The sequence below is a fragment of the Xiphophorus hellerii genome, chromosome 8 (assembly GCF_003331165.1).
Source record: "Xiphophorus hellerii strain 12219 chromosome 8, Xiphophorus_hellerii-4.1, whole genome shotgun sequence".
In the NCBI taxonomy this organism is placed as follows: domain Eukaryota; kingdom Metazoa; phylum Chordata; class Actinopteri; order Cyprinodontiformes; family Poeciliidae; genus Xiphophorus; species Xiphophorus hellerii.
Window position 1 is genome coordinate 9,649,093 of NC_045679.1, and position 26,873 is coordinate 9,675,965.

The following is a 26,873-nucleotide window of genomic DNA, read 5'->3' on the forward strand; positions in this document are numbered from 1 at the left end:
AGATAGCTGCCATGTGTTTTAATTTGGAATAGAGATGTTTTACTTGTTCCAAAATATAGTTAATTGCAAATGTAAACACATCTACAGAACAGTTTGGAGCTCTACAAATGAGCTAGAGAGGCGGTGTAAATAAAAATATCAAGAAACATAAATACTGACTTCTTTAATTTGCAAGTTGCATTTGTGTAATAATTTCACCCTTGGCATAGCTTTGAAATGAATCATCACCAGCATATCTGTAAGAGCACTGTGACCCAAAGCTTCTAAAAGATCCAATATTAAGAGGTCTAAGATTAAAATATTATTAAAATGTCAAAACTATTTCAGGAGTGTCTGAAACACCAGCTAGCACGTTGTTGCCCCTCCATCACCTGCTGCTATATCCAAATATAGTCTAAACAGAAACACTAGAAGTGCTTGATTAGCTTATTTGATCTTTCCTTATAGATTTTCAGCATAATTTTGACATCAGTAGACATTATACCGGTGCGATAGGGATAATAAAACAATATCATACTTTTTACCTGTTGAACGAGTTTGATAGTCATCTCAATATGGTTCCTAAGATCCATAATCTGTTTCAACACAAACTGAAACAACAAGATAAGTGAAAAGTAATAAAACATTAATAATAACTAATGATAAGCATGGGGGGTTTCATTGTCAAAATCTAGACATTATGACAATGAAACATTTAATATGCATGACTTTTAGATTAATGCCATCTTCTCAAGTAACAATTTATTGGTGTTTAAATCCCAATAAAAGCCAGCATTTTTACAGATTTCATAAAAATGCAAATATATTTCAGTAAAACCAGAAAATAATGCTAATGTGTTTTTTTTACTATGCCACCAATTCTATATCATATAAAAATGCTTAAATAATAATAAAAGCCACACAATGCCTTTTTGGTCACATGTATTGTTGGCAGTTTTGTCTTTTCTGTGTTTTATCAATAAATTTTAGCTTTTACTTTACAATGAAAAGTTGACAGACCATTACCATAACTGACATGCTCAACATGATATTCTATTTCAGCCAGAATGAGACATTTCAGTGGATAATGACTACAAACAGCTAATGTGAACTACCAGGTAAACAAGATTTTAGTTTCCTCTTTCATATGCAACCTTTAGGATAGCACAAGCATAAAAATTCACACTGTGAAACTATGATGATGTGTGTGTGAGTGTGAATTGTCCTTATTGTTCAGATGCAGCCTTGCTGTCAGTGCTTGAGTAATGACCTCACTCATATGGATTCCAGAGTGGTCCTTTCATAGCCCGTTGGACACACTTCCACACACAAAACACACTTGCCCCCTTTCTCCCACCTAGCCAGAGATTAGCAGACCTCACTAACAAGTATGAAGTGTGTACACATAATAAAATGTTGTCCTCTATCTAATAACACTGATTCTCTCACTTCTACAAAATTCCTTCTTTCATTTCCACAAAAAAAAAACATCAGGTTACACCTAAATATGTCTCTGAAATGTTCATTTTCAAAACATGTACATGCACACACCCAGGTTGGAGAAACCAAAATCCCCTTTCTTGCTTGGCCCGTGTCTTGCACAATCACTCTCTCTTTTACAAGACACACTCCCCAGCTGTTGGACACAAACACAGTGACATGATCTGCTTTTGCAGGCTCCAAGAGGCTGATGAAAGTGTTGGGAATGTGGACCAAATGGCCACTGACACTTCATTAAGTTTGTACTACTGGCTTTTGACCTATATCAAGCATCTAATATCTCCCTGACTCCTCCCAGATGTTTAGTGGCCTTACACCACACAAGACAAGCAGAATAGATTAGCTTTTATCTCCTCTGGTAGTTGTCACTGAGGCTCCCTTGTTCTGGATTTATAGCGGGTTGGGGTTGCTGATACTACTGAGATGCTGCTTGTGCCGTCTTCTTATTGCTGATGCTGCTTCATCAAGATATAATGGTTGTTGGAAAACCTCAAAATTACTTGCAGGTTAAGAAATGCCTTGTATAACTCTGTTATATATCCATACTAAGAGAAAGTGAATCTTGAGACTATGGAGCTTGTTCCCTATATGTATCTCTGAAATGCATGTGGAAAAAAATCTACTGTATTGGCAAGTACTAACCTGAGAAAAGACAAAAGCTGATTGAATTTTCAGTGCTGCCAGGCTTCCTGGCAAGAGCTCAAGAGAACAAATTATTTTTAGCAAGGGTAAAAATAAGTTTAAAATGTGTAAATTCATTCGTCACTAAATGAAATGACAATTCACATCCGGGTAATTTAACCTCAGTATAGTGCAGCACGAACACCACTTCCTAAAAAGCTGAAGACAAGTTATTTAAAGATGCACTCAAGAGGCCCTTTGTTCCTCTAGAGAAGTTGTAAAAATCAGTGGGAGAATCTGTCAAGTATTCACTCTACAAATTTGACATTTTGAAAGAATGGCACGTCACTGTTTAAAAAAATAAAAAAAAGTAATAGAAAAACAATATAATATAAATAAATTTCATTTGTTTGTTGTTATTTTGCAATAAGATATGTTAAGATGGTAAATTTTTTTAAATCCAATCATTTATAAAACCAATTCCCATACTCTAAAGGTTCCTCTCTCGCCTTGTGACCTATGGAGAAAGCCGTTACAGATGACTGATGGGTGGAATTCCAACACGTTTGCATATATCTAGATGTACCATATAAATCATATAGTATTGCGCTGACGTCCTAGTCAAATGCATCTGCAGCTGTTTTATATAAGCCAGCGCCAGGAAATATGAGAAATGAACTGCATCTGCAAAGCCCTGATTTGACTTACTTGGACTTCCTTCATACTGCCATTGGGGCACTTCAGTGCCTAAACACTTGTTACAGATCCGCAGAGTAAGCATTTTTTCCACAATGTCAATATGCTGAGGAAGTTTGTAGCTCATGCAGCGCTGACTTCAACTGAGAGGCTTCAAACTGTATCAGCTTTTGTTTATGCAGCGCTGACCCCTGAGGAAGAGGTCGTGACCTCTATTGTGGGTTAAAGTCACTTTTCTGAACTATGTGACAATTCCCCTTCAAAACATTTCCTACAAATGACATTTACACCTAAGGTTAAGAATAATTATCGGCACACTTCAGCCTGTGTTCTCTGTTGTTTTTGTAATGCTAACATGTTTTCGTTGTATAACAGCAAGCAATGCAGCCTTTATAGATTTTCTTATCCATCAAAAGGAAACTTATGTTTAAACAAAAACGCTGGCCTTTGACCAAAAACCTTTAAATCTTATCTGCTAATCTTGCCTTTCTATTCCCCTTCATTTTTCGCAATGCTGTACTCGCTGCACACTCTTTGCCTGTCTAATTTACACACAAACAAACAACCCTCTTCCAACCCTCAGGTCCTGGTTCCGGTCTGGGGTGTGTGAGAGAGCAGCCTACGTCTGTGTAGGACTGGAGCTTATTACACCAGCACACACACACACACGTTTCTGCGTGCCGTGTTTGTTTGCGTGAATGAGCTGACACTAAGCAGTAGGCTCCTGGTTCTGCTTAGTTTCCTTGGGGTCCTGAGAAGCATCTTACAAGGATAGATGCTCACAGTCTTAGACTTGATGAGAAAAACATTTCTAGCTCAATTTTACACCAAAGTTTATTGACACAGCTCAAACACATACACACATAAACACGTAGCCACAAGTTTATGGCTAGTCACACATACTGGGGATTCATCCATGCACAAAAACACACCAGTCTTGTGCAGCCTTGCTGTAAACTTTGACTTGCAGACAGCAGCCAATAGACAATCATTTCAGACGCCTTGCTCTTATAAAGCTACTGCTTCTGACTTAATGGTAGCTGTTTTCCATATGTGAAGCAGTCAGGGTACCACACACACACCCTCACATTAACAGCAAGCAAATAAACTGAGTTTAAAGCCAGATGATTTTTTTTTTCTCCATGCTTAAGGTCTGGCTTACCAATATATACACAAAACTGTACCTAATGAAGAAGGAATCTCTTTTCCTGAAAAGAGACAAAATCATAGTTTAAGGAAGGTTACTCAGTGGAAAACAGAGACATTTTGACAGCCATTACTTGATTTAAAATATTTAGTCTGAATGCACTTTTTAACCATATGATAAACATGGACTGAAATTAATGGGATAAAGGGAGATTCACAAGATTATTCTGGTAAATTTGTATCAGACTAGTACAGACTCAAAAATTGAGATGCTTAATTACTTTGTCACCAATAGTATACTGGTTTCTAGTATTATATACGTAGCCCTGCTCAAACCAGTCCTTATCATCAATGTCTGTGACTAACTACTCCGGATTTACACTAAATCAAGCCGTGTCACTCAAGTATTTTTCCAAGATGCCAAAAATCTGTAATGAACTTAGCCTACCTATCATTTGCCATTATCTAAATATTATTCTGAATTAGGATAATGGCCATTTGCTTAATCGAAATTGAAATCCATCCATCGATTCATTGTCATCCACTTATCTGGGGTTGGGTCGCAGCCTAAGCAGGGAGACCCAAACTTCCCTCTCCCCAGGCATTTGGACCAGCTCCTCCGGGGGATTCCCAATGTGTTCCCGGGCCAGCCGAGAAACACTGTGCCTCCAGTGTGTTCTGAGTCTTCCTCGAGGTCTCCTCCTGGTGGGACATGCCCGGAACATTTCACCAGTGAGGCATCCTGGAGGAATCCTAACCAGATGCCCAAGTGAAATATTGAATCAAAAGATTTTACTATGTAAATGGGTCGGGGTATTAATCCCAATGAAATGGTCCTTAATGTCCTTTTTTTTTTTAGTCAGGTTCTATTTAGGTGATATCAGCAGTTGAAGTACTTGCATTGGATGCATCATCAAAAACTTGACTTGCTTGATGAAGGTGATATGTATTCATTGCCAACTAAAACACAAAAAAGATATTCTGCTTTATACTAAAGTGAATGAAAACTTTTCTCTTTTTGTAGATCCAAAATTTTGAAATATAAAAGCATTACTTATTTTCATAAAATGTCAATGAACCTCAATTAAAAAAATTTTTTTATCCTTTCAGCAACTATCACCACCACCATGGATGAAGAGCAGTGCTACTACAACGAGACCATTGCCTTTTTCTACAACCGCAGTGAAAAGCACCTGGTTACCACCTGGAACACCGTGAGCAGGCTGGTGATGGGGCTGGGCGTCACTGTGTGCATCTTCATCATGCTCGCCAACCTTCTGGTAATGGTCGCCATCTACGTCAACAGGAGATTCCACTTCCCAATCTACTACCTGATGGCCAACCTAGCGGCTGCTGACTTTTTTGCTGGACTGGCCTACTTGTACTTAATGTTCAACACAGGACCAAACACAAGGTGGCTGAGTGTTTCAACATGGTTGTTGCGTCAAGGCTTGATCGATACCAGTCTTACAGCTTCGGTTGCCAACCTGCTGGCCATCGCCATAGAGCGTCACATCACTGTCTTCCGTATGCAGCTACATACACGTATGAGCAACCGACGTGTAGTGGTGGTGATCGTTATAATCTGGACTATGTCCATAGTGATGGGGGCAATCCCCAGTTTGGGCTGGAACTGTATCTGCGCCCTGCATAGTTGCTCCAGTATGGCACCGCTTTACAGCAACTCCTACTTGATCTTCTGGGCGGTGTTTAACCTGGTGACGTTTGTCGTGATGGTGACTCTTTACGCCCACATTTTTGTCTATGTGCGACAGAGGACCATGAGGATGTCGCGGCACAGCTCTGGGCCACGGCGCAACCGAGACACAATGATGTCTCTGCTCAAAACTGTGGTCATCGTGTTGGGTAAGAATGATCTCTTAACATTTACCTGTTTCCTTCCCTGTTTCTCTTCATCTACCCATTGTGCCTTCCAAGACTATTTATGCTTCCCAAGTTGTTTTACCTTATCATGTGTTGCACCATAATGAGCACCAACTAAGTTTCCATCCAATTTTTTGACTTTCTTGCTGGACTGAAATAAGAATATAGAGGGAACTTTTAAAATGTCTCAAAAATAAGAAAAGGAAAACCATTCATATTAGTCATATTTTCATCTACTGCTTTGGAACAAGCTCTATTCAATAACTTTGAAAGCATTTGTCTTAAATGGTTTTGATGAAAAGGTACACATATAAGGTTGGAATACATTGTGCCACATTTCTTAAATTTGTGTTTAAACAGAAAATAATTTAAAATCAAGCAACATTTTCACAATTATGGAAAACTTTGTATGGATCTCTTCCATAAAAACTTAGTAAATATATACTTAAGTGTGTGTTTGCAATTAAAATCTCACAAGGTCTAAATGTCATGAAACCCTTTTCAAGCCAATACAGTGATCTTTGTGTATTTTAATTGCATAGCTTAATTTCTATTGTTTTTGGGGGGGGGGTTTCAAAGAAAGGATCATTTTAAGACCTCCATCCTTTAATGAAATATTACTCTGAGATGAGGTTACTATGTCCCTGCTCAAAATACGTTCATGAAGCCGATTACATAGAATGCCAGGCAGCATTTTCAGCCAACATTGAGACATCAAATCTAGCGCACAATTGAGGCCCTCAATCCGATTCAAATTGCAGTAATTTTTCCTTCTGGATTCACAACAATAATGAGACAGCCCATACTCCATTTTCTGTTGATTCCCAGTGATGTTGAAAGATCTACATTTATCTGTTGATGTTCATTTAGCAGTAAATGTCTGTATCTCTGTCTAGTTAGACATTTTGTTTATCATTCTAGCACTGAGTGCTACTACTGTCATCAGTCATCAGTTTCACCAAAACAATGAAAGTGTTGAATGGTTCATCTGCAAAGCTTCGGCATTCAGACCAAACACAGTGTCTGCCTAGTACGAATACAGGCGTCACATACAGTGGTCTCATTCTGTGCTGTCTTTTCTCAGATATGTCACAGTGTTGGGATTCAGCATGAGCAGTTAACAATGAATGTGTTCTCGATGTGTTGGGTTTTTCTAAGAACACTTTTCATTGCTATTTATCAGTGTAAGTCCAGTTACAGTCTCAAGTAAAGTATTAGACACATGTGAAATGGGACAGATTCATAGTCGAGATCTCTTTTATCCAAAATGTTGAGTGTTTTAGTAGAAAACTGATCAAATAATTAGTTTCACCTGTGACATGTGAAGCCATGTACCAAGTTGGCAATCCCAACTTACAAATTTTTTGGTGTTGGAAAAAGGCACGACTAGAAAACGTCATAATTTACATAACACGGTCCTATCTTGGTATTTTGGTCAATAGAATTTGCAACGGTTATAAAAACACATTGCAACATGTACAGTTTCTCATCATAACACACACAAAAAAAATAAGAAACCAAAGACAGAAGATGAAAATCCTTTCTTTCCCAATTTTAACAGCACACCGACCAAACATAAAAGAACAGCAAAATAAAACCAACTGTTCAGGACCATATTGTACAGAACTCCCCCAGGCCATAAAGATGTCACACAGTTTCTTCAGCATGTGCAGCAGAGTTCCTCCAGCTTATCCAAAACAGACACAACCCCCCTTCAGAAGGCCAAAATCATTACTTCAGCATAACCACTGTTCAAATGTGCGAATCCCTGATCTCCTACTGAGAGATCTCAGGACACACACTCCAGTGTGGAAAATTTCTGCACTACTGTAGCGCTGAAAATTCAGAGTTCCTTCCTTTAAATGTAGTTCTAGATTGTAGTATATTAGTATTATATGTTTTGAAAGACTAAAGAACTGATAATCCCGTCAGGTTTTGTGGCGAGAAATCGCCAGCACTTGTTAAATTGCCTTACATGCTGGTCATGACCTTGTTGCTTAGTATGTTTAAATAGTCTAATTCAGTGGCACCACAGATCAAATAAATTGCATGGTTTTAAGTAAACAGTGATTCCCAGGAATCCTGAGATCAGTCACTAAAAATAATTCAGAAAGGAGGAACTGTAGTAAGTTTAGTTTACTTTTGTTTATTTGTTCCTATTTCCTTTTGAAATCCACATTTTTCTTTTTCTTCTTTGAGCTCAGGTCTACTGCAGTTGGAGAAAAAAATAATGGAAATCATTAATCAAACATGACAAAACACGCTTTGTGAAATAGGAATATGGTCTTAAAGCTCAATATACTTGTGTTTAAACGGATAAATTCCAGTTTCTTTGTAAAACTGACAATAGATATTTTTTTCTGGTTGATAAATGACAGTCCTACTAAGAAGGACATTTTACCTAATATTGTTGTGTCTAAGTTGATTTTGTGCCTGCCAGTGCATGGGTTAGATGGCATCCATTTCTAATAAACATGGTCTGTTTTGAATTTAAGTTCAGAAGTGAGCAGAGCCTGACATCTTCATGTCTGAACATTTACCAGAGCAATGTTTCCATTTTGAAGGCCCCAGGACTCTTCAGTGTATAAGATTGCTTTTTGTCTTATTTTATTCATTTATCTTTTACTTAGATTCACTCAAACCTCATATTCGGCCAGCTCAGTGGCTACAAAGTAAGTTAGTGCAAGATTTGTGGGAAAAAAGGCTTCGGAGTGCCTGAAAACAGGATATGTTGGACCCAGACAAAACATACCAAAGGATTCCACACGATTTGTCTCCGGTGTTCTATGTTATCTCATCTTGATGTATTTGTTGTCTTTGCAGCCAGTTTTAATACAAAACAGTAGAGAGTAGAATGTTCTCTCAGTAGTAGCAGAAAACATATATTCTCAGCTGCTGGAGAGATGCTTGGTTTTATTTTTGCTTGTTTAACCCAAGAGGAAAGGGGTTTCGCTTTCTGCCTGATGGTGTGTTCTCTTTATGTTTGTGGGGTCCAGATGTGGAAAAATGTTAAATATGAAACATGTGAGTGCTTTATTTTTGCACTGCATTTTGAAAATGTAAGCGGATGGTGAGAGGAAATATACCATAGGCTGTGTAAGGCACTAAGAGTTACCGCTTTCTCTGTTGTCGTATCTTCTTTTGAAATTATTTCAGCGAAACGTTACAAAAACTCACCAGAAACTTTACACATTGGGGTAAATGAAAATCTAAAGTCATCCCAGCGTCTCTCCAGCTGCTTCTGCCTTCCGCTTCCCAAATGCCTATGTGAATCGGTTACCCTTGAAGCAATGCTAAAACTTCCCTGATAAATTATTGCACACATGTTTCAGATTCAGAGCAAACAGCTGTTTGATTCCTGAGAATAGAACTTTTGGTTCATGAGATCTTTTTTTTTTTTTTTGTCTTATTAGACACACTAAGTCATAACATAAAACAGATTTGAAATAATTTGGTAGAATCTGATTACGCTTTTACATTTTGGCAAGGACCGTTTCCTTTATACACGGATTAATTATTTCCCACTGCTACTTGAAACTGTTGTACCAGAAAGGATGTGTTTTACTTGATCACATTTTCTACAGTAATATGAATTAAAAAACCCCTCCTGGGTGGAGATTGAACACATATTAAAGAACAAAACAAAATTTAGCTAAAAAAAACAAATCAGATTTGAACCAGTTTGTTTAATTTTGCTAACTTATGGCAATCACAATGTATGCTTGATTAATAAAAGGAAATATAGCTTAAAGACTTGAACTATATCCTATCTCAAACTCATTTGAAAATTTGCTGCATTTTATGACTTTTAGATTTCATTATCTAAATGATTACACAATTTACGGAAAATGTTTCTGTAGCTTTTTGCATCTCTGTAAACAGTGATGGCATAGTTACTTTGAAAAAGTAACTTTAATCGGATTACTGATTACTCCTTGAAAAAGTAACTTAGTTAGATTAAAAGTAACTTTTTTTTAGTTACTTTCAGCAGCTGTTAACAACAACGCTCTGCCGCCTGTGAAAATTACATTGATCTTTGCCAATACTTAATTGCAAGTTATTTTATAATGGTAACATCAACAATGCGTCTCTACTTATAAGGTTGAACTGAAGGGGAGATTGTTGTTACAACAGTACAAAAAAAACTTTAGTATTTTGTGTGTTCCAGTATTGTCTGGAAAACTATAAATAGGATTACAAATTACAAAATAGTAGCGCAAAATAATTTCGATAAGTAACTCCAGTCTGACTACTGGATTGGAAATAGCAACGTTACTGACATCACTGCCCATGACTTCAGCGATATTAGCACCACACTCTGACGAGTTGAGCTAACCTACCATACATAATGATGAGTTTTTATCGATTTTAAGAAAAACTTACATGATCTTCACAAAAGTGGTCATATTCTCATGTTTTTCAAAATCAATATGCATAATGGTTTAATTTAAAGCCTTCTACTATTTTGACGTGTTGATTTTCTGAAAGCCTTTATGTTTCAGTTGGCCAGTATGGGGATTGAACCCATAAAGCATCATTTTTTACAGTAGTGTGTAGTACATTACTGTATTTAGAGAAGATCAAACATCACAAGTAACAAGACTTTATATATAAAACTGCTCATACAAAAGGAACGGACCAGTGTTACTTTATTTTTTTGATTTAAAGCAAGCTTCTACAGAGTTGCACTTATTTCATGTCACTGGAAGTAAAATATTACTGGCAAATTAAAGCTTCCCCGAGAGGGTGTGATCTGTTTTTATTCAGCCAGGAATCCTCTCCAGGTTCTGAGTGAGCTCATTTGGAAATACCACAGGGGATGCTGAATATTATGTCTCCTGCTCCATCTATCACTCTCCTCTGCCAACTTTGACTGAGTAGTGAGTCACATCTGTATTAACATTGCTCCTGGACTCTTTGACAGGCATTAGAGGATTTATTCAAACAAAAAAAATATCACATGATGTCAAATCTCCTATGACGTAACAACCTTATGTTACTGGTTTTGATAAATTGCTTCTCAGAGAAGAACTGCTGTAACTTCTCCTATAATCACTGCTGCCCTCCTGACTTTTGTCCTTCCTTCAGTTGTCCCTTGGGGAAACTGAGGAGAAAAATAAAATTTTGGTTACACAAATGTGCACATCTGCATAAACAGGGGTAGAAAAAAACCGTGCAAAAATAAAGTCTCCCACAGTCACGTAAACCTCTGAGCTTAATGGAGAACAGTCCAACAACAGATTGGCTTCATTCACATAAAACTGATGGAAAAAAAAAGAAAAACAGAACCACAATGTTGTTTATCTGTGTTGTTTACGTAACAGATGAATACACATCTGGAAATAAAACAGAAACACACGTCAAAATAAATACATGAAGAAAATGGAAAAAAAAAATCTTGGACTTTTGAAAATACTTTGTTGTTTTATAAAGGTCTAAATGGTCGAATTATTGAGTCATGGAGTATTTTTTGAAGAAAGATTATACAATCACTTTGTGAACAGAATTACATGGAAGTGGAAGGTATTGCAGCTCATGTTGACTCATTAAGATGCAAGTAATTCATCTAGCAGAGAGGACACATCAACACAATTCACTGTTTTTCATCAAAGAGGAAAGATGAGAAGGGAACATCAATGGATCAGGGGATTGAGCTTTATCTGTAAACTCTATTTCTGTCTTTATAAGATGATTCAAGTTGTTTAAAAAAGCTTTGTAAATAGAATAAAGAAGGATAGTGGCGCAAACAGTGGTGTTAAAGAGGAATTAGTAGGTTGAGTGGAGTGAAAAGGGGTCAGAGGTGGATGAGAGGGATGGTTGCAATAAAGAGGGTTCGTAAAGAAGGATTTGGTAGATGAAAGTGGGATGAAGAAGGATCGTAAAGAGGAATGATGAGAAGGAGTAAAACAAAAGGAGAAGTGGAAAAGAGCGGTCTTAAAAAGAGAGAACAAGAATGAGCACAAAGAAAAGGGGTCAAATGGAATATAAACGGTCACACAGGTAATATTCAGCTTTCCTTCTCTTTTTTTCTTAGCCATCACAAAATCTATGCTAAACATAATCCAGCTGTACTTCCTATTAATGTCTAAGCAGAGTATATTTTTTCCAACTTTATTTCTTCACAGGATCACTGCATGCAAAATAACATTTGGACTACAGTTAGCTAATTTAAAGGCACTGCACTTTAAGGCTATCTATGTTAGTGACATATTTTGTACTTCTTGTTGTTTAATGTAGGAAATGTTTTAGGTGGACGTTTTTATGCAGTAATCAATAAACGGCAAGTAAGTTATATTATTGCTAAAATTGCAGATATAACCATATATAGTGCTTTTATATGTACAATGAACAAACAATGATACTTTAGTTGACTTTTACAATTTAGTGTCTGTTTCTTTAAATCCAAGTCTCTGCTTGCAGCTTCAGTTTTGACTGAGAATATTGCTTTGCGTGAAAACGCAAAACGGTCCAATACGGCAAATCTGTATCACAAGAAAACCAAAGTTCTGAAATACCAAACACTTGGGAAATCTGACTACAGTTGAAGTGGATTAGTTGACAGCGATATTGTTACAGTAGCAAACTTTTGTTGGTAGAGTCCTCCAGTGGGGCCACCCATTTACGATAGAACATTTACACGTCCCACTGCTACAATTTGGCAATCCATCAGGAGAACATTTTGTTTGAATGACCTGAACAGATACCCTTTACATTCATCTCCACTAACCCAACAGCCCTTTCTAATTAACCATGGCAATTCCTGAATGTGTGGGCGTCTGTGTGTCAGTTGTTGGTCGTTGCAAGGGTCTTTTTTGTGAATGATTTGATTATCTTAAAGCTTGTGGTGCAGTATAAAGTCACAGTATCAGCCAATGTGGCATGCCAAGTCATACCATCCCCAAACACATGCAGCCAGATGGCATATCACTAACTTACATTTGTTTCAAAATCTCTCAGTTCGAGTGAACAGAAACAAACCAAGAACTCTTTTATGTCTGGATTTCAAAGGGAGAGCTGAAAGAAATTGTTAGATGGTCCCAAATGTGTCTTCCAGACCCAGGCAATTATGTGATTTCTTTTCTGCAGTTGCATATGTGGTTTCTGGCAAACTGAGACCTGAACCAATCAGGGCTGCTTGTGAGTCAAACTCTACAATCCAGCATAAGCGTTCAAACGCGCCTGGTATGTTGATCATAATGTCACCTGTTTTCCGTGTGCTTCTGTGAATGTTTGGGTGTTGCCAAGAAGTCTTTTTTTGCACAGTGAGGCTTTTCTAATCTCTAACAAAGGCTGCATCTGTCTGTTAGAGTCCTGTTTCAGCAGCATCAGTCGCTCATTTAGCCAAACTCCAAGTGCTGCCTGAACATTGATGTGGTTCTTAAAGTTTTCATGGAAAATCCAGTGTGTTTTGGGTCAAACCTTGAACCACTGTGAGGTGTCTTAATAATTCAGGAATACATATTTGGTTTACAATTAATCTCCCCAATTTGCTGTTTTTACTGTTGACCTCTTTTAATATCAGTTTTTTTTTCATGCATTCATTTTGACAGCCTATTTTACAGATACTGTGGTGAAATGTATTCTGTTTTATACAGTTGTTGAAATGGAAATAAACAGCTGGCCACTTACTTTAAGAATAAGATGTTTAACTCAGTAAATAATTAATATGTTATGAGATCTATTTTAACTTTGATAACTGATGGCATTGGTTAAGTTAATCAAGTTAAAGATATTTAAAGAGATGGATCATTTCTGATTGGTATAAGCTCTGAACATCCTGAATTGATTAGGTTTTAAAGGCAGACGGCCTGATCTTCTGAACTTTGTTGGGTTATTTACATTATGTTGTTCCATCTTATGTTGCTTTTTATTTCTGTTCCTGATTAATAGTCATACCTTTACCTCACCTGTGTTGCATCCAGTAATCAAGTCCTTAGTATATAACCACTCTACCGTTTGTTCACTCGATGTCTGATCCTCCTGTTTTCCTCATTCCGTCCTACATGATCTGTTATTAAAATATTAAAATATTCTTTACCATCTATACCATCACCCCCTGGGTCTTTTGGGGTTCTCCACAACGTCAAATTGTGACACCAACGTTTGAAACTGGGCTTCTTTGCTGTCTGAATACAAAAGCCAAGTGTATTTGTAGTAAGGCAATTATGGTTGCATTGCATAGACTCAGAGTAGAAACCACAAGCACATACATAAAACCACCCACAGAATCAAGAAGTTGCAGCAAAGTGTTTTGATATGTAGGCAAAAATGTAATGCTTCAAATCACCTTTGGAAAATAGGCACAATTTGGAAGCTATATTTGTCGAACTCAAAAGATACCATTACTCTGAATTTGTTTTTGTTTGCTTGTTTTGAACAAAAAGGCAAAAGTCGGGTTCAAAAACCAGAAGCTTCACTTGCAAATGAGTCACTGCTGAGCAACAACTCTGCAGATAAATTACGCACTGAGGGGAAGAACAAAATATTACCGTAAAGGAAGTCAGTGTACTTGGAGCCAAAAACATGATTCTGAGTTTGACACTTTGTTCATTGGTGAAACCACTACAAGAACCCCCTCTCACAGCACACCATAATCCCCTTTATCATTAACTAAACACCCAGTGACTAAACATGAACTTTTATTTAAGCTTCATTTTGTTTGGAAACCCTGATACAGAAAAGAGTAGGAAAGAGAAAAAAACACTTCTGCAGAGAAGCCACTGAGCTATATAGAGATGATGGTCACAACCACAGAGGATAGCTTGGTTTAAAAAAAATGAGCTAAATTGAGAGTGAGATAGACAAAAAATGACAGAATGAGGCAAAAGATTATGGACAGAGAAGTAACTTGAGTAGGCAGGGGATGACATGAAAAACTGAAAATAAAAAAGCAAGCAGTAGATAAGACAGGAAACCAAAGCAGCTGCGCAAAAGAGGCAGAAAACGGCAAACAAAAATGTAAGTGGAAGGAGAACAAGAGAGCAGTAATGCAATAATGAGTTCTTATGGATTTAAGCATGAGGGAGTAATCACTTTAGCTGAAACCTTCGCTAACATGACACATGAGAAATAATTGGAAAGCTTCATTAAGGGAAAATATTGCCAAGATAGCAGTTTGAGTCAAAAGCTCTTCATTGACTCAAACTTGTGTTTTATGTTTCACATTAACTTATTTAATTTTTGCGTTAGAAATAAAATGTATTATTTGTATATTGACAATATGGATTAGCTTTGGAAAACATGGAGGATTAAATTCTGCCAAGTTGCGCAAATCCTAAGCACATCTTTTCGTAATTTTATAAAAACTTTTATCAGCACATATCCTTGTATATAACACAACAGGAGCAAAGTGAGTTTAGCTCACTGGACCTACCAGAACACTGACAGATCCGATTAACTGTCAACATTAATGTCTTTTGCCATGACCACGATGTTTTCCTGTTATTTGCAGGGTAATATGTGCCTGGTTCAGACTGTTGGCTGCAGGGCACTGACAATGGGAGTGGGGATGGCTGTTTGTCACACAATGGATGCAACATCCACACTGCCTTATAGTGATTATCGTGGATTTTGCTTCAGACAAAAACTGTCAAATAATTCCCCGTAATGTCAAATGCAGTACTGCGTTACTTGACAAATTCTGTTGTATTTTCTTTTATCACAACCACAGCCCACAGCATAAGTAACTTGTAAGTGAATTTCTGCAACTGTCGGCATCAGTGTTTAATCTGTGTTCAATACTTAATGCTTAGCCATTTTTAAAGCCTCTTTGTATTAAGGAATCTAAAATCTACTATGTTTATCCCAACATGAAGTTAAATATCGTCATAGCTCACATCATCCAAGTAGCTAGAAAATGATTATGGATGGTGATTTTGTGGGCAGAAAGATTTTCCAGTCTTGCGCTGTTGTTGGCAAATACTGCTAATCCACCTCATTTGCTTTTGCAGCTCCTCTCTGTTTCTGTACATCTCTCTCTGGTCGTGTGGTTATAAGGCCGGGCAGAAAGATGCTGTAGTCGGAGATATGCTGATAGCTTGAACGTCATCCTTTTCTCTCTGGTACTGATCTACATCAAAGAATAATCATTTTAAACTTCTCTTATAAACTTCTATGTATTTTATTGCGATTTTACACTGTATTACAGACCAAGACAGTAAGTAGCAGTACTAAGCAATGGGTTATTTTATCTTTAATCTGTTTTAAAGGCTAACAAGATTGAAAAAAAGTACCTACAGTCATAGCAAAGAGTACGTGACTGTAAATCAAGAGATGAACAATAGCTACAGTGTCTGGTAGCAGCACTTATTAGGCCTAACAACAGATTGTCTATTGGATTTTAAGCCACCCTTGGAGTTGTCTGTTCTCTCTTGACCGTTTCTTAAAATCCTAATAAAACACTTTGAAACCACATGTAGTCATGTGGCATAACATGTAAAGGTTGAAGGTGAATAGACAGCTTTGCACTGAAACATTCTTGAAGCTTTGCCAAACAGATTTATTCCATATTCTTAGGGTATTTCAGGAAACAAAAGGCTGATGTCTCGTAAAAGGAGAAATAAATGCATTCCTGAAATATGAGCGGTCACTGTGACTGAACAGAACCACATTTCAGTAACAGATAAGACATCAAAACTATGAAAAGCAGAAGGAACACAATGATTCAGCTATTGGAGAAAAGCTGTTGCGACCAGTGCCAAAACAGATCTCCTTTTAACAACAGCAGCAATAACTACTTAGTGATTAATTTTCTAATGAAACAAAGATTTATCTGATATCTGTACGACTTGCAGATGTTCTTCCTGCTCTGTATGCGTCATGTTTTTGCATCACTTCACTTCTCTCCGTTCAGAAAGTGCTGCTGTATTTCAATAGGTTGTGACTGCATGGTGTTATATCACATTGGTCTCTATTATTTCTGTGACATCATGCCCACTTCTGTTTAATATTTATTCATTTTGAGTTTTCTTCTGTCAATGTTGCTTTCAAAGTAGTTCAGGTCTTTCTAAGAAGCTCTAAAGGTTCTTTCCAGACACTAACGGCATGCAAAGTAGATTACCATACATTTCAACCTTTTCCACGCCAGCTTCAGTATGTTTATTTACTTTTCTCCAGTGACTTTCCACTTAGCCTGCCCCTTTTCCCTCCTTGTGGCATTTTCAAGAGGTAACGAGGGAAAAGGAGAAAAAAAGTTGGGTTTTATTCTTTACACTTTGTGAGGAAAGGTACTTTTTTTATTATATATTACAAGGTAAACAAACTCATTGTAAATATTTGATTAAAAGTTGTCTTTTATTTTATTCCAAAAGATAAACATGTTTCATTCTTTTGCAGTGCAAGAGTACATTATTAGGTTTCTTCTCTTTTCCTTATTCATTTCTTTATTTTTGACCATGTTGTGTTCAAATGCAAGCTGTTTCCTTGGTGATCCAAATAGTACTTGAGATATTTTGTATACTGGGTTGTGAAGCATTCAGGAAATGCAACTAGTTCTGCAGAATCTGGAGAGTCTGCTTGCATAGCTGGGAAGTGAGATCAAGCCTTTTTACTGCAGCTGCTGCCTGAACAGCGCAAACGGATAACAGGCCGGACCCTCAGCCCTCTCTTTCCCAACTCTTTCTCCACTTGCACAATTCCTAATTGAGTTTTTCTTTTATAGTCTCAAGAGACTAATGTCCTGCAGTTGTCTTGCAGAAATGACAAAGACATGACAGAAATGACAGATCTAAAAAAAAAAAATGGAATTGGAAAAAAAGATGCAACAGTAAAAGAATGTTTGAAAATTGTTTGGAAACAACATACATTTGAATATTAGTAGAACAAGGTAGAAGTCCAGATTCATTATGTCTTAAAGTGCTAGAAGTGTCTATTATTCAAAATGTTTTATATCAGGGTGTTATGAGGACTCAAAAGTTTAAAAGGCTGGTAACATTCAAGCAGTTTGTGGAAAAAAGTAATCAAGACAATAAAATGACACTTTCTGTATTATACTATCCTCAATCAGCTTCAGTGTACACAGGTTGCACATATGTAAACAATTTCACAGAATTATCCCAAAAGAAAACTACTGGGCCGTCCCAAAAAAAAGTGTAAAACATGGGCTGTGTGTCCACATTTTACTAGTTACAAGAAAAGCTTTCAGTGCTGTTTTGCACTTATGGAGCATTATAAATACTCACTAATGTACTGCAGCCATAATTCAAAACATTTCAAAGGCACTTTGAAACAAAGTCACTTTCCTTTCATTCTACATTATTAGAAGTGACTCAGATGAGGTTAGAGAGTGTTGCAGATTCCTTGCATTGTCAATAACAATGTGGTTATTAAGTGGTGGAGATCTATTGACAATAATCTTGTTTGCTAGCAACAGACAAAAAAAGAATTTCCTTAGTCGATACTGTGGCTTCCTGTTGACTGACACCTAAATCGTTGTTTGGAAGCATGTTCTCAATTATTACAAACTAATCTAATCTGTTATTTTTTAGCACACTCCTAATGACAGCTTTGACACTTGCACACACATCTAATGTATGTTTTGTGTCTTTAGGTGCCTTTATAATCTGTTGGACCCCAGGCTTGGTCCTCATACTTCTCGATGTCTTCTGCTCCAGCTGCACCGTCCTCAACTATGAGAAGTTCTTCCTGCTCCTTGCCGAGTTCAACTCGGCTATGAATCCTATCATCTACTCATACCGAGACAAGGAGATGAGCGCCACCTTCAAGCAGATCTTGTGCTGCCAGCGGCAGGAGAACGTCAATGGGACGGTGGTGGACGGATCCGACCGCTCGGCGTCTTCGGTCAACCATACGGTGCTGGGCGCTGGCAGCGTCCATCACCATCACAATGAGCACTCGGTGGTTTGAAGTGATTGCAAAAAGGAAGTCTGAAAGTTGCAGCTGTTCTGCCTGAGACTAGGTAAATACTAAACGAGGGATGTGAATGTGACAGATCATAGACTGCTGTTTGAATTTACGAACAGATGACACAAACTGATGATCAGCATGATGGCGAGATCAATGAAGAAACAGCAGGAAAGGAAGAAGAATGGAAGTAAAAAGAATGATGGAAAGACCATATGAAGGAAGAGGGGAAGTCTAATGTTCGGGGACTCTGACAGGGTGTTCGTATTTTTGTTTAGCTGTATGTTGTTTTTTGTGTGTCAAGTGTTTTTTTTACAAGCAAAGATGATATGAATTATTTAAGTAATCTGTGAAATGGTAATGCCAGTATAACCATTCTATTTCTCCATTCAGTCTGTTTAACTATGGAACTACTACACTTCTAGACACACCAAGACAAAACTGTTGAGACCCATTTCCATGTTACCTTTCCCCATAACAGAGGCAAAAATAGACTCCTCATAGATTCACCGCCATTCTAGTATCTGAACAGAAGATGCTTCATGATTATGTCATGTGATGGAGCAGATGGACTGTACGGTTAATAATAAAAACAGTATCAACTTCACACATCATCAGTTTCAATCTTTGATCATTTTCAGACAGTCTTGAAAAACTCTAGCATCTGTGAGATTAGATTAAAATTCCAAATACCAAAAGAAACCTAGATTTTTTTTCTTTAGTTCTGTTACACAGTTTTGATTTGTCCGATATATTTGTTGCATTGATTAGCTCAAGACTCCAGAGAAAAATAGTCTTTTCATTTGCAGAACCAGCAGTGAATTTGGAGACATTTGTGCCATTTTGCTCTTTACTTAACCTATTTCATTTCTATGTTCATAAGCCGTTGCATAAAATCTTATTTCTTTGCAAGTAAGTAAAGACCAAATATTTTCATACAGAGTATAAATACTAGCATATTTTTCCCCACTGTCTGACAATAAACCAGACTTTAATTTTCCCTACCTATATCAGTTAGAATTACCAAAATAATTTCTTATTCCAGCATTTGGCAAATGGTAAAAATTGTATGATTATTTCAGATTTATCACAGTTCTTGTTCAGACAGTGTCAAACTATATATTTTTTCTTTTTACTATGCTGGCCTTACAACCACAGTGTATAAAGATTCAGTTGTGTGTGTTTCTTTATGCTAGTTATGAAGACATTAAGGGATTGTTTAAGGGATTCCACTGCATTGCAGTAAAATGCAGTGACAAGTTAATATCTTAGATGGCAACAAAACAGTAAATGTGCTCAGTTGGCTACATCATTAGACCTGTTCTGATGTGTTTTTTACCTCTAGAGATAAACATGGCTATGTTCCAAGTGTTTTTAATCTGATTTAACCTACTGGTCTGTATATTTTAAAGAAATATTGGTTACTCCAATACCTATAACTTGGTTATTCCAACTTATAGGTAGGGTTATACTTTACCAAAGCATTTACATTACATTTTCTATCATCTGTTTAGAAGCAAACTGAAGATGATGCTGAGATGACGCTCTGCTTAAACGTTTGCCTCAACATGACAGCAGGTCGAGTGAAATAAATAAGCATAAACAAATTTGCACTCAGACAAAATAATGACAAAATTCTCAGAAAATGGAAGGCTTATAAAGTCACCTACTGGCAGAGTAGAAGCCTGACTAAGACTCTGCAGTCATGCTTGGAGCTGTGTCACACTTACTTCAGACAGAGTGGTGCTGTGACTGTGCCACTAGCAGAGCCAATAAAACTCCAGTCACACATAGTTCTGATGAGCAATTTCCTCAAAGGTCTGCTGTTTCAAGATGATTCGCAGTCAGTGTCGCAAACATTATGCCAGGCTTAAACAAGAACCATTTCACCTTTCTGTGGAAATGTATGTTCTAATTATGGTCTCAGCAACTGTTCCTCCAGGGGGACCACAAGCTTGTGTTAAATACACTCTGTTGAATGTTGTTAAGTTACAAGAAAGGGAATTCCCTAAAAGTTTGCTGTAACGTTGTTACTAATCACATAAGCAAGGTCACATGTATATAAAAGTATGTAGTTTGGTTAAGTAGCAGCAGATGAGATGACAAACTCTTACAGTATTCGTCAAACTAATTTGTTAAATTTGTGAAATACACTTATTATTGTCAAAGTTCTGACTTTACCTTGGTGTCTTGTGCTAGACTCTCTTGGATTGAAAGAATAAAATAGTCATTTGGTAGTCTTTTAGCATTACTGAAAATAGACCATGAGAACATTGTTATTGAAAGACGCGTAGACTGAATCAAAAGAGGGTCCAAAATAAATGGGTGAATAGGAGAGAAGGTTTTTTTTCTTCATTTTTTTGCAACTGTTCTGCGTCGGGTACATTCTGAAGCATTGAAATGATTCCTAAATAGAGTCAGCTATGCCACACTTTGTGTAGCAAAAACTCGTGTATGAATAATGTACGTCTGTTTCAAAAAGAATGGGTTTATTTGCCCCTTCACCAATCTGTTACCACAGATAACAGGAGCCCAAAATGTTTTTGGTACTTTCAAGACTGCTTTTGCTTTTGCCATTTCTCAATGAAAATTAATGATTCAGATCATTAATTTTAAACAAAGATAACCTGAGTAAATACAAAAAATATCTTCATGTAATAATTTCATGTATTGTTAATTGCATCTAAGCTAATCTGACCCTAAATGTAATTACCAACACTATGGATGAATTTTGACCCTCTCTTCTCTACTGGATTGGTTTTTTTTGTTTGTTTGTTTTTCATCTCACTGGAAACTGAAAAAAGTATTTTAGAGCATAAACATTTTAGGTAATGCTAAAAGATTATGTACATGAAAATTTAATATAGCTAGTCTAACTAAATGATAGATTTGGTGGTTTTAACTGTAATCTAAACTTCTAAAATATAAATTAAATAATCAATAGCAGCAAGAAAAGTACCAACACAAAGTATTATACAGCTAATACTAATGCGTAAATTTGGTTTCATGGACATGCTTAAATTTCAGTTAAATATGTCATTTTTCAACCAACATGTTTCCAATTTATTTCAGCTTAGATTCTTTTCTTTCAGGTAAATTAAAGATGAAGCACTGTTGTGAATTGCACCTTACTCAAAGCTGTCAAGTTGTTTTTTTTTCTCTTTCTGTCATGTCAAGATGATTGGTGCTTTATTTTGTCTGTTTTTTACACATTTAAAAGAGAGATTTAAAAAATACCTTGTCTTTTTAAATAAAAATGAATTATCAAATTTGCCCCTACCTGTTCATCTGGACACTGGTTTGCGCGCTTCACTTCGGTAACTGCATACCTAAAGACCTTTTCTGTGCTGACATCCTTCACATTCACAACATTTTTTCTGACTAATGAATTATTCAGCTTATTATAGCAAACTAAAACTGTCATTGCTTGTCTGTTTACTATTGTCACTCTGCATGCCCTTGTAAGTATAATTGTACAGTTTTCTTAAATATGTCTAAAATATGTTATTCCAAAGTTAATCGCGAAAAAGTGAAACATGTTTGTTGGATTTCATTGTCATATTTTGCCCAAATGTACTGTAGGAATGTATTTGTGGTTTGATGGCATCTATTTTCTGCTGTGAATGAAGTGAATTTTCTGATGGCCCTATAAAAATTCTTAACTTTTTTCACTTGCTTGAAGCTAGCTTTGTGAGTGCAGTGCATTCCAGTTTGTTTAGAAAAGTAACCTAACACTAGACTTAGTTGGTTGGAAGTCTCAAGCTTGTCTCACCTTCACACAAGTCCAGAAGTGTTTCCATGTAACTACATCCAACAGTGGTTTCACAGAGCAGAGTGAGAAGTGAAACCCCTGGAGTTGAACAAGAACAGCAGGTGGTGTTAAGTTATATTTACAGTCTGCTAGTACTCCTGCGTTTTACTGGAGGAAGGAATGTTACTCTTAAGGGCAATGTACATGTCTCAACACTTATTTTCTACCGTAAATCTTTTTTTTTTTTCATGACCTGTCCATTTCTGTTCAGATTAGCATGATGTGCCTCATTTGTAGTTTTGTGGTGAATCGGTGTTTATTGTGGCCTTTTACTGCTGTTGTTTGGCACAGCTAGCTTGCATAGCAAGTTTTATCAAGCGCAATTCTCATTCTCAAAACCTTAAAAATGCCAAACCTTTCTGTACCAGTAGTATTAGTGTGTAAATGTGACACGTTTCTTATTATTATTATTGATATTATTGAAATGGATTTTCAATAATATTAATACATCAAACGTTAATGCCAATGAATATACACCCAAAGCAATTGTGTTGATATTTCAAAAACAATAAAACAAAACATTAGAAACATTCTAACTCATGTGGGGTTTGTGGTTTGATTTGTGTGTTGAACAGGATCAAATGAAAAAAAAAACATAGTTTGGTCTTGCCAGGGCTGTTCCTCTATTATCTGCTTCTGTTTCTGTTTCCATGGCACCTAGGAAGCTCGGACAGGGAACACTGAGGGTTCTTGATACACAGACGCAATAATGCATGAACCTTGAGCTACTTCACACATTTTCGACAGCCTTGGTCTTCACCAGGTGTCTCTGCACCAGTCTGCTTTCCATTTAAACACCTTGCAGCTTCAGGAGGGATATGCTGAAAAAATGCTTCTGAAACAATTATTGGCTGGCATTTTATACTTGATTGTAGCTAGGAAGTAACTAATATAATATGCTACTCTTGTGCAAACAGAATGTGATTATCAAAGTGACAGCATAACATTCTGACTCAAATGCATATACTGTATGTTAAAGGGGCAGTATTGTGTTTTTCAGCAACATAGTGCCATTTTACTGCACAGTCAATTAACTATTAACTTCAGTTGTTATAAAAATTATACATATATATAAATAATAAAACAAAAGACACTTGATTGTAAATTAATGCCTTAAATTGGGTCTCTGTCTCTAAGAAACGCTTGCTTTTTCTGATGTTCCACCTTCAGGAGGTCATCACACCACCACTCCTCTATTAACCATTTAACAACATTTTATTCGCCAGTGTTTCACTCAGAAGCAGCTTGCATATTGAGATCAGCAAATTTGCAGTTCCATCAAGTGTTTGTTAATTGCTGGTGGCTAGTCTATAGGAGCTGAGTGGGAGAGTCGCAGGAGAGGGGAGCTCTGTAATGCGGAAACTTGGAACAATGGAATCTGCATCTTCGAGGACGAGCTTCATCCTCGAAGTCGGTGCTAGATAAAAAATGGGATTCACCTGCAGTAGTAGTGAAAAATATCTTTTTTTTTCCTTTTTTTTTAAAGGCAACGATCAGTCAGAGTTTTGTTGCCTACAACAAGCAAAATCATGATTGTTTAGCACGACTGTCTCCAGTGTCTCATGAAGGGAGAAGAGAGACCTGGTTCTTAGTCATTATTCTAGGTGTAACTTGAGATGAATAAATGTTTATTTATGGCCAATTTGAGATTTGAAACCAAATCTGCATGGTACTGACAAGGACTAGACTGCTTGAGTGATTAACTCCAATGTTTAGATAGAAATGGCCAAGGACAGTTCTGTGTCCAGTGGCACAATATGAAATACATCGGAGACCTTACAGCAGTGGGTAATTTTTTTTTTTTTTGGAAAGAGTGACATGTTTTTGCGTGGGTGTTTCCTATCTACTGTTTATTGTTCCACAGTTTTGGAGTGTTTGCCTCCAGCTGACTGATATATGCCTCCTTACTTCCTGTTGCTCCTGAATGGACCAATGAAAGCCAACATGGCCAAGCAGGAAATACCGCCGGTCGCTGACTGAAGGGGATGTCACATCACTGTCAGGTCAACATGGACACTTTCCATGATTCTTATTATGGTTTGCTGAAAAGCAAAATTGCTCCCCGTGCTCAAAAATTCACAAGTTGAAAGGACAGAATTCCATATTTTCTTGCAACCTGCGCCACTCAGACAGTGAGCGAGTTTATAACAACTGAACTTCAAAGATTCACTCGCCCAAAGGAGAATATTATTACGGCAAAACAGGAAGGGATTCTTAACTCTAATAATGTTGAGATGCCAAACTCCAAGAGCTGCTTTACCCAGCTGTGAGAAAGGTTAGAGTTTTATTTAAATAAACCTTTTGCTTGGAGGAGGAATGACTGACTCAGTGTGAATGAAGACCATTTAACCATATGTAGAGTCATATGTAGCCGTCCTTGTGACGCATTTTGACAAAAACATTTTGAAGGCAGAGAAGTAATGAGGACACAAAATTATCTGAAGTTAGACCAAAAAGACTTATTTATGAGGGAAAAGCAAGGCAAAGCAATGAAAGGAAAGGCAAGGAAAAACCTGAAATAAGGTCCAGATGTTGAGGAGGTGAAAAGTGAGGCGGCATAGGAGGAAGTGGGAGAGGGAGAGACTGAGCTGCAGTTTATGTCGAAAAGAAGAGGGATGACCGGTCCAAGGCCAAACTCCTTGCTGCCTTGTCCAAACAGTTTACACTGGGCATCCCCAATCTACATACACACATAGACGCATACACACACGCACACAAGCCAGTACACGCAAACACACAGAGTGCACTGAATCCATGAAGCTTTCACAGGCACACCCATGCAGTGACAAAACATGTTGGCAAAGATGCTAAAAAACAGAACGTTATGCAAGACATCTCATTTATTTGTGCATAGTTATGCAAACAGAAATTACATTTACAAAGACATTGAATTGCACAGTCTTTTATTACCAAAGGCCGCCCTTACAATCCCTCTTGTGGAGAAAAATATCACTGCACCAGGCGCATGTTAAAATGCTGGCCTTGTGTGTTTTCTGAAGGAATGCTTGTGGATTAATAAATAAGGACATCTGAAATAATGTCTTAATGACTAAAAGGGCTTTTTTCACAAAGTTGTATTTTTGAGATGTGCCTGCATGCATTCAGTAAAATACTTCTACTTTAATAATTCTGTCTTTTCCACTTTTCCTTCTCTAATGTCTCCTCCCACTTAGTTAATTAAGAAAACAGAGAAATATATGGTAAACTGCTCTAATATCCCCCAGTATGCTATGATCTGCATACTGAAGAGCATATAAAGTTCTCAATTAACTACTATTCTATTGTCTTTCTCTGCAAAGAAAATATCATAAAGCATAACTTATTTTAAATGCTTTATGTTAATAGCTGCACATTTAATATGCATGTCTTAAAAGTCTTAACTGTGACATTTGCAAAGCATTGCTTGAGGAAACAATGATAGGTTTCCCTCTGCTGCCGCTAACCCCCAAGCATCCTGGTGCCAGCAACCCCCAAGTTTCCCTCTCTTAAAATACGGGTTGAGTCTTTAATACCATGTAAACATTGGTTTTAGACAGTATCATATAATTTATCATTTGACATTAATACCAGGGGAGAGCACGAAAGCCTAAATCTTATTGGTCAGTTTACTTTTGTTTATTTCACGGGTTGGCGTTTTTCTGTAAGCTAAAAATGAATGAGTGGAGTTTGAACCTCCCGTTGTTCTAAGAGCCCGCCTAAGCATTTTACAGTGTGCGCGGTTCTGGTGGGTCGCTGGTTTATTAGCCTTTTTGTGGTTTCGCATACTGAACAGCTGACTGGTCATCCCCTGGCTGACACCAGCAGATGCCGAAAAAAAATAAGGTCCGACAGATCGGAGGGTAGCACAAAACTATCACTGCACCTGACCTGCAAGAGCACAACCACCTCCCCAATGCGCAAAATTCAGCATAAACCTAAACCACAAGAGACTTTTTTTTCTTTCAGACGATGCTAAATAATAAAGACATGCAAGCAAAGCCTACCATTGTGGTTCATGGAAAGAGGAGAGTGTTGATTGCAGGTCCAGGTGGTGTCAGATGTTCAGAGGACGAGAAGGTGAAGCAACAATATTTGCTTAATTTCTACTCTACTTTGGCTAGATTAAATTCGACTAGATTAAATTGTTTAACCCGCAGTCTTAGTGCAACGCTCAGGAAGAGCGGCAGATGTCAGCCAACACGTGACCCATCAGCTCTCCTGTTCGGGAAACATCAAAGAAGCTCATAAACCGACGACCTGCCAGAACCGCACACCGCCAGGATCCAAACGACCGCTCTTAGAACTACGAGAGGTTCAAACTCCTGTCATTCATTTTTATCAGAAGAACCGCCAAGCCACCAAATAAACAAAAGTAAACTGACCAAAAAGATTTATG

The 26,873-nt window shown here is 37.3% G+C and overlaps 1 protein-coding gene across 1 annotated transcript in view; it reads left to right on the forward strand.

The window, feature by feature from the left end:
* The window catches only part of lpar1 (lysophosphatidic acid receptor 1), a 34,933-nt gene extending 11,899 nt beyond the window's left edge, over positions 1-23,034 (forward strand). Inside the window, exons 2-3 of the mRNA XM_032570078.1 lie at positions 5,053-5,808; positions 18,374-23,034. Coding sequence (XP_032425969.1) covers positions 5,070-5,808; positions 18,374-18,690 — 1,056 coding nt within the window. The 5' untranslated portion in view covers positions 5,053-5,069 and the 3' untranslated portion in view covers positions 18,691-23,034. The remainder of the gene's footprint in view (positions 1-5,052; positions 5,809-18,373) is intronic.
* The last annotated feature ends 3,839 nt before the right edge of the window (positions 23,035-26,873 follow it).